The sequence below is a fragment of the Sinocyclocheilus grahami genome, unplaced genomic scaffold (assembly GCF_001515645.1).
Source record: "Sinocyclocheilus grahami isolate Dianchi unplaced genomic scaffold, SAMN03320097.WGS_v1.1 scaffold451.1, whole genome shotgun sequence".
NCBI classification, from domain to species: domain Eukaryota; kingdom Metazoa; phylum Chordata; class Actinopteri; order Cypriniformes; family Cyprinidae; genus Sinocyclocheilus; species Sinocyclocheilus grahami.
In genome coordinates this window covers 329,780-338,904 of record NW_015505630.1, presented here as the reverse complement: position 1 = coordinate 338,904, position 9,125 = coordinate 329,780, and the positions used below count along the sequence as shown (strand labels likewise).

Sequence of the window (9,125 nt, the reverse complement as noted above, 5' to 3'; positions counted from 1 at the left end):
ACGACACGTTCTCTGAGCCTATGAGGAGGCCGAGAGCAAGTGCAGCGAGGAAAGTTCTTCTCGGTAAAGGCCCTTTAGATCAGGACACACCTCAGCGGCTCATATGAAATAATAAAACTTACAAGAATTAACTTCAGCAGATATGAGCAACTGGCAATAAGCAACTGACTACTGGGATTGCTTAAATTTGGGTTGGGAGGTGAACTAAAGGGGAGAAATTGAGGAACAAGGCGGGAGGAAAATGGTGGCACCTTCAGTGTGAGCTGTGAGTTAGGTGTGATTTATACAAACTGCAGCGTGTGTGTGTGTGTGTGAACTGGTCGGCAGTTTAATTGCAGGTTTCTGCTGAGCAGAACGTGGTGTCTTGATTGACTTGATTGCTGCTACTGATACTGGTAAGCTTTTTACTTTTTCTCTTCAAGTAAAACTGGCATATCGTTTTGTGGAGAAAGTTTTCTGTGCCATTATACAGAGAGCTTGAATTTGAATACAGTAATATTCATATCTCTGATTTTTTTTTTGCCAATCACACTTTTTTCTACAAACCTCATTTCTACAAACTGTAAAGAAATCCTACAATATATGAGCTGTCACTTTCAATCAGTGCAGATGACCTTGGGTTTTCTTCTATGCATGTAACATGCCATTTAGCACCAACTTGGTTGACATGATTGGCAAAAGGTTTCAAATTGCCATGAAAATTAATCAGAATTATTCATCTTCCTCAATTTCGGGTGCTGACTTCATATTAAGACAATAAATGTTTCGAAACACATAGGCTAATTGCCTTTGCAAGTCATCAAACATAACGTTTTGCCAAAAAGATTTATTTAGATTATTTATTTTCTTACTAATTCACTCTAAATGCTGGCTTGTAATCTGGCTGTAGTTTGATAAAGATCAGAGGGTCAAGAGTTCTTCAACCGCAAATAAAACCTCATTATCACATTCACTGTCTTTCATCAAGCCAATTACAATAACATTAACACTTAGATTTTTTTACTCATGCTTTTAATTCTGAACAACCATTATTACGTATGTGAATAATTTTATGCATATAAATGAGTCTTATTTTGTTGGATTTATAATAATAAAAGTGCATGATAAAGTGCACTATAATATTGAAGAGTTAATGATTGTCTATGAAATGTCTATCAGAATCATGTTGGTTGCTCAAGGCAACTTTGCTTGTACTTAGATTAGGAAAATGTAGGTAAGGCTGCCATTTGCCCTGCTTTTTTGGGTTCTAGGTAGTAGTTCTCTAGAACTCGACAGCTCTGGGATTAGAGTGAGGCCCAAACCTCTCATAATGTGTCGTTTTTTCTCTGCAAAATACAGGAAATCCGTTTCCTGGCACTGAATGTAACCACAGACAGCCACACACTCACATATATAGAGATGTGTAAAAACTTGCATGGCAGGTGATGCTGAGTGAAATTTCGCAAATTGCGAATTTGCCTAATTAAAACTGGCAAAACGTTTTAACTGAAAAGTGCCAACCACTCAAGGGATTTTTAAAAATGTTACAGAGAAGAGCTTTTTGTATCCATTAAAAGGCACACAGGTAATCAGGAGTTTATTTGATCTTTTGAGTGTTATACATAAGTGTTAAAATTAGCAAACGGCATTTATAAAGCAAATAAATAATGCATTGCAAAAATGACTATTAGGAAAAAGGAATTTATATATATTGTGATGTTTATACACAAGTTAAAGAAAACAGTCTAAAAATTTGATAAAATACACTTAAGGGTGTTTCTTAAACTTTAATGCTTTTACGTCCCAGATTTGTATTAAAACAATACTGAGCACTAACTTTTTTCGCTTTTTGTTAATTTTTTGTTGCATTAAATTTATGTTGTTATTTATGTTTTGTTTTGTCACATTAAAATGATCTTGAAAAGTTTTTTTGTAATCATACTTAAAAAAAAATTTTTTATATTTCCTGCTTTTTAAATTCTTTTGTGTATAGATTTGTTTTTAGCCATGTCCAAACCCAAACTTTAAATCTTAAAACATGAAAATACACCATCAAAATTTGAGAATTACATATTTAAATCTTTAATAACATAAACAAAGGATTTTTTTTTTGTAAAATTAGACATGTGATGTGTGAATAAAGAGAAATCAAAGTAAATAACATGTTATTCAAATATTTTAATTGTGTTATTTCCAGTCGAGCTGTACATTTTGTAGAATTTTGCAAAGTGTGAAATTATTTCATTGTGTGCATAGGATGCCCAAAATGCAATCTAAGAAATTATCCTTAGCACGGGAGTGCATCATTTTATTCCAAAAATATTTAAAATGCAATTTTACAACAAAATACAATCTAACACAATACATCATTTGAGATGTGATATAAATGGCACTGTAAGAATTTAGTATATGAACTTTTTGACATTGTTAATAGACCAATTAAAATAGTGAGAGAGTTTTTCTGAAACAGAGACTATATATAGATTATTTGAAATTAAAATTTTGAGTTATAGCTGAAGAAACGCCTTTATATTCAATATATGTATTCTCTAAAAACAAGTCCATATGCAGCACTTCTCTGGCTTCTCAGTTAAATGAATAGATGTTAAGATGTTTTTACTGGAAAACAAGATGATACTGGTTAGGAATAGGATTTTTGACATGTACAAACGACTATTAGACATACTAGTCATCAACACCAAGTTCTGCAAGAAAACAATCCACAAAGATGCAAGATAGTTAAGACATCTAAATGTCCATGGTGGAGATCAGAGCAGCTCTTCGGTTTTAAGAACAGTATATTAAATGATAAGGAATAAATTATCATGATTAAAGAGCTCATGGATGGAAGATCTGTTTCTTAAAGATTGTGAGAGACCAGTACTTATTGCTAACATTAAGAAACAAAACACTAAGTAAACCCTCTTACTGTTTTTTCATTTGTATAGTTAAAACAGGTCAGCTTCATAAAAACTAAATGAAATGAGTTCATCTGACCTTTCATATGCGGCTTCATTTATACAAAATGAGTGGATGGAAACATTTCCCTGGTTTAGTCACACTAACCTAAAACCACAGATTCAGAAGAATGATGTTGCTCTCTGCTATGGCCAAATACTGCCATAAATCAATGTTCTTGCGTTCCCTTCTCAGATATGGACTCCACTGCACTGCTGTCTGTGGTGGGTGGGGCTCTCCTCCTGTCAATCATCCTTGTAACCAGTCTTTGTACATACTGCTGGGGGCATAAACAACCAAGTAAGACCTCCTAACTCTTATCTGTAATAAAAATAGTTTTTGTCTCATCAAAGCTTTATGTTAAAAATGATGTTTGCGGTATACTTCAATTCAAATCAATGTAAAACTCACCGTATAACATGGCTTTGCACAACTATAACAATAACCCTGTGAAAGAGTTGTATGATGTACACAATACACGAACATTTATAATCGAGCTATAGAAGTTTTTTTGTGTAGTCGAGCTGCAGTCACCATCTTTCTGTTCAAGAGTACATGACACACTGCAGTCGACAGTGATGTGACATTTGAACCGAGGCATCAGAGCTGGATGCCAGACGAAGCCTCGATTCGACGCTTGTGTTGTTAACGTAGAAATCATGTCACAAATGACAAATGAAGCCTCACTTTCTGTCCAGTCACGTGTGCGATTCATCTTGCGTGTCGGAATGTTCGAACCCCAGACCTTACTTTACGAGTAAGTTTTCATTCAGACTTATTCAATTACAATTTTAAATACCCAGTCATACAAGTAATAGGAAGAATACAAATTATTTCAGGAAAATAAAATATTTGCCATATGCAATTCATATACATTATTCTTCTATTAGCATACATCATATTGATATTCGAACTGGCATTTAATGCCACAGTTTAATGGGTAAATTAATTGATCAGAGGGTTAAATTCAACAAACACACACACTGTCAGGCTTTTATTTGTGCACGCAACATGAATCGATCTATGGAATATGTGGTTATGGAAGGCCAAAAGGGACAAAAAACATGTGAATTTTAACAAGTCAACAACAAGTTAAATACGTGTATTTCACGAGTACTTGACGCGTATTTCACATTGTTTGTGTGAAAAATCAGCGCATTAAATATGCATATTTAACACGTATATAACATGTTAAATACGTGTAAAATATGCATTAAAATCTGTTTGAATGGGTCAGTGTCATTGGCTGCTGAAGACTTGGGTCAAACCATTTCTGTGAGCTTTGAATGGTAATTCATAGACTAGGCTACTACCATTTAACATGCTATAGATCAGCTATTCAGCCTATTTATTTTGTCCTTATTTGTCTTTTTTTTTGTATAACCTATATCAGTGGTTCTCAAACCTGTCCTGGAGTACCCCCAGCCCTGCACATTTTGTATGTCTCCCTCATCTATCCCACCTGATTCAACTAATGAGCTCATTAGTGGAGACTAGTGATGGGAAGTTCGGAACATTTTACAGACTCCGATCTTTGAGTCTCGTTCAGCAAAATGAACAAATCTTTTTTCGAGTCATTTCGCTCATTTCATTCATTTTAGCAAAATGTTACGTGTTACTTCCCTAACACATCTACTACTTACGCAAACGTTGATCACACTACAAACAAGACAAAACTATAATGCTATAAGAAACAGAAAATATGAATTCATTGTTTACTTGTATCTTTAGTCTATGCTAGCTCACCTCACCTTATCTGACAAGTCTTCGGGTTTGAGTCGTTCTTTCATCACGTGACAGCCACATAAGCTTAACCAATGCAGTCTGAGCCTGAAAGAGAATTGATTAGTTCATCTTTCGAGTCGTTCGTTCTTTTGTCACGTGACGTGACAGCAACCTTTCCATTCCTTACAAACGGGTGCATAGTTATTATTATTATTTACTCTTACAGTTACGTGATGTGTTTCTGGTCTCAAATTGTATTTCAAATTTATTTCTTAGTTTATAAATGTGTGAATTTTTGTCATGATGGTTCTTTTCCTGTGGTAATAAAGAGTTGGTTATGCTTTAAATTTTGTCCATATGATGGTGAAATCACTTTGATAAAGCAGAGATACTTGTTTTTTGCATTGGTTAAGCTTTTGGGGCTGTCTCGTGATGGACGAACGACTCAAAAAACCCGAAGACTCGAAAGGTGAACTAATCCAATTCTCTTTCCAGCTCAGACTGCATTAGTTAAGCTTATGGGGCTGTCACGTGATGAACGAACGACTCGAAAACCCGAAGACTCAAAACAGGTTAACTAATTCCAGTACAGAACCTATAGGATGCTGCGCATGCGCAACTGAACGAATCACTCACTGAGACTGCTCGTTCTTCCCGAGTCACATTAAAGATTTGTTCAAAATGAACAAATCGTTCAAGAACGACCCATCACTAGTGGAGAACCCCATCTGAGGGTTGTCCCCCCCTAAAAATATGATTAAAAACCACGCTGTGTATTGTAAATAACAATGTTTTATACTTTCAATAATTGTGTAAGTAGTAAAACAACACAAACGGGGCAAAAATGCATTTTAAGTTTAGAAATATTTTGAGTCTCCCCCCTTCCTTGCCTCACAGTGCTTTGGTACAAATGCCTGCTTTCCTCTTTTACATCACCTACACACAAGTCCAGTGAGAGAGAACAAAGTCAATAGTTGTGGAAGTCCAGTAAGTAAGGCTGTCAAGGATATTTTATTCACTTAAACATCGGATGAAGTGATTATTTTCTCTTTAATACAAATGATGCCAATGTATTTTTCGATGAGTCCGCAATGTTAACAATAATAACGTTACCTGCTTGAGGGAAAGGGTTGCCAGGTTTTCATAACAAAACCCGCCCAATTGCTACGCAAAACTAGCCCAAACTATCCGCGTTTCGAAGGGGTTCCCCGGTAAAAATTGAATTCCGGGGGCTAAAATACACATTATTGGGGTCGCTTCAACCCACAGACATGAAAAACAACCCACGGCAACAGTGATAAAGTAGCCCAATTCCATAGGAAAACCGCAGACTTGGCAACACTGTGACGGACAGTAATGTCTACAACTGACACAAGCTCTGTCACGGCACGACCACAACAGCTTTAAGTTGTCTAATTTGGCACGGTCTCCCTGCTGCACTAATAGTAGTAAGCCATTTCTCTGTGTATACGTATCCTTACAAGTACAATATTAGCTGTATTATTTGTGTCCCCTTCAAAAATGGCTCATGAGAAATTTTATGTTTATTGTCCCCCCCCCCCCCCCCTGTTAGACGAGATTTACGCCCCTGGGGCCTCATTTATAAAATGTTGCGTATAAACCGTCCTAAATTAGTTCTAAGATCATTTCTCAAAAGTGCGTAAGTGTGATTCAGAGAAAACTAACGTGCGTACACCTCTCTACCAGATGTGACATTTATAAATCGTAAATTATCTTGAAATTGTGCGCAGCTGACTAGTGTCAGATCTCCGCCTTGTAAATTCCCCCTAATTAATATCATTACCATATAAAAGAGCACACGCCAATATCCGAATTTCTATGCTTGAGAATGACGAGCACAAAGAAAAAAAAACTTTACTGAGTCTGAAATTAAGGGTCCTGTTGGCGGAGGTAGATGTTCGTACGGGGACACTTTTTATTTAATAATGTGTAATTATTCTGTGGACAAACAATGTGTGTGTAGTTATATATTTTCTGTTGACTATTATCAAAATTACTTCTTCTAGAAACAACTGAAATAATAATAATAGTAGTAGTAGTAATTGTAAAACAATTCGGTTTCCAAAAGTAAGAATAAACTACGAATTCAAGTAAAATTCATCTTATAAAAAGTGAGCCATCCTACTTTTAAAATCACTTGCTATGACAACTAATAAAAAGTTTAGTGTCACGAAATTCTTGCAAAACTTTAAAAAACATTATTGAAAGAAAAATTGGACGTTTCATATAATAAAATAGATAAATGATTACACGATTATGGTCTCCGGTCTGAAAAAACCTGCATGTGATTTGTCGTTTCTTTATATTTACACAGCTGCTCAAACGTGCCATTAATGTACGGACACAAAAATATATAGCATATTTTATATAAATATAACTGATGTAAATGACAAAAACAAAGTTTAAGGCTGATGTCTCTATTCATTTTCACAGAAGCAAAGCAGCAGATGTTATAAATAAAAACAGTTAACAATGTTATTGAATAGAATATATTAAAACCATTATTGCACGACATAACCTATTCTTATAGGCTACACAGACAAAACAGTCGGAGATGCGTTTATGCATTTTTTTTCTATTTTACGCTTTAGTAGTAAATCAAGACTTCATAAGTTCTCGTGTAAAATAAAATAATAAAAAACAACATGTAATAAACTGTGTACCGAAAGCGAGTAAAGATCTCAACTTTAGGCTACTAAAAAGGTCAGTTTAAACTCGCAAAAACTGCCATTAAAAAAAATCTGACTACACTGCACAATTAATCTCTTACACTGCATCTTTGTTGTTTATGATGAATTCGGTGCTTGCATGTGCATTACCTGTGTACCTAATTACTGTTTGTCTGATCATCATTATTGAAACCTCTTTTTGTTCAGAGATGAGTGCATAATTTCTGAAAAAAAAGAGGTTTCAATAAGCGCCACCTGCTGGCGATAGCTGTAAATGTAAGCACAATAAAAGCTCACGTTGTTAAGACAGATATTGATTACAATGGTCTGTATCTTAAACCTGCATTAATTGCTTACCTCACCTGAAATACGCGTATTTGTCGTTGTTGACGTGTTAAAATTCACGTGTTTTTGGACCTTTTGGCCTTCCATATGTAGCTGCTTTGTCCGACAGAGCTTCTTTTACAGGCTTTTGGCTGCTTTATTTTTTACTAACCATCAGATGGCACTGTTTTCGACACTCTCAAAGCTTTGAATCTTTTCCCGGCACAGTCAGAGAAAAGCCTCAGTGCTTCATGAAGCTTCGTTCGCCCATCACTACTGCATGACATTTCAAAGATTGAATACGCGTAGTGCATCGCCTGTGTCTTTTACTGAGCATGCGCAGAACGCAGAGGCCAGTTAATCAGATTGTCGTTCTGCACATGCTCCGTAAGAGAGACAGGTGATGCACGACACATTCTTGAAATATTTGATGTATGTGCTGGTTGAAGCCGACCAACAGTTATTAGTATCTAGGTCTGTTAGCCCGACTTCGTAAAAACATATATAAATTTATTTTTTTGGCCATTTTTGTAGTCTATATTTTTGAAAAAAATATTTTGAAATAAATTTTAAAAATGCACATTTTAAAGGTATTTAATTATTAATGAATTTAAGTATTTAAGTATTAATCAATATATTTTAGCCTCCATATAGTTCAGTCCAAGAAAATACATTCACACATGTATTATTATTAAACGTTAAATCATTAACAATCTAGTTTTGATAGGCTATTCCATCCATATTTGCATTTAGCCTAAATGTAGGCTATATTATAAGAACTGAAATGTATTTTCTTGCCTCTGAAATACATTTTGAACTATATGATTGAAACTAAATATACTGTATTTTCAATTTAATATATTTATTTCATTTAGCTTCACTGTTTACAGCATATATTTAGCATATATTTAAAACAGATTTTGTCCAGAAAAACATTTTGTTTTATGGAATGATTTAGTTTGTTTATTGGCTATATTTTATTTCTTTTATAGCATCCATCCATCAGAGGTCCAGTGATTCAGAATACCCAGCGTAAGAAATCAAATCTTGCATAGCCTGTCTCACAGTATCTCAGAAGTGAGTACACCCCTCACATTTTTGTAAATATTTTATTATATCTTTTCATGTGACAACACTGAAGAAATGACACTTTGCTACAATGTAAAGTAGTGAGTGTACAGCTTGTATAACAGTGTAAATTTGCTGTCCCCTCAAAATAACTCAACACACAGCCATTAATGTCTAAACCGCTGGCCACAAAAGTGAGTACACCACTAAGTGAAAATGTCCAAATTGGGCCCAAAGCATCAATATTTTGTGCGCCCACCATTATTTTCCAGCACTGCCTTAACCCTCTTGGGCATGGAGTTCACCAGAGCTTCACAGGTTGCCACTGGAGTCCCCTTCCAGAAGTTAGAGAGCTCCTCCACCTTCTGTTTGAGGATGCCC

At 35.2% G+C, this 9,125-nt stretch overlaps 1 protein-coding gene across 4 annotated transcripts in view; it reads left to right on the top strand.

The window, feature by feature from the left end:
• Positions 1–24: 24 nt before the first annotated feature.
• Positions 25–9,125, top strand: part of LOC107552477 (uncharacterized) — a 12,051-nt gene continuing 2,950 nt past the window's right edge. For 2 of the 4 annotated variants that reach the window (XM_016234371.1, XM_016234368.1), the window contains exons 1-3: positions 32–395; positions 3,133–3,237; positions 8,669–8,708. In XM_016234371.1, coding sequence (XP_016089857.1) covers positions 3,135–3,237; positions 8,669–8,708 — 143 coding nt within the window. In that variant the 5' untranslated portion in view covers positions 32–395; positions 3,133–3,134. Of the gene's footprint in view, positions 396–1,485; positions 1,565–3,132; positions 3,238–8,668; positions 8,709–9,125 lie in introns of those variants that run through there. The other 2 variants (XM_016234369.1, XM_016234370.1) reach the window with 2 other exon arrangements.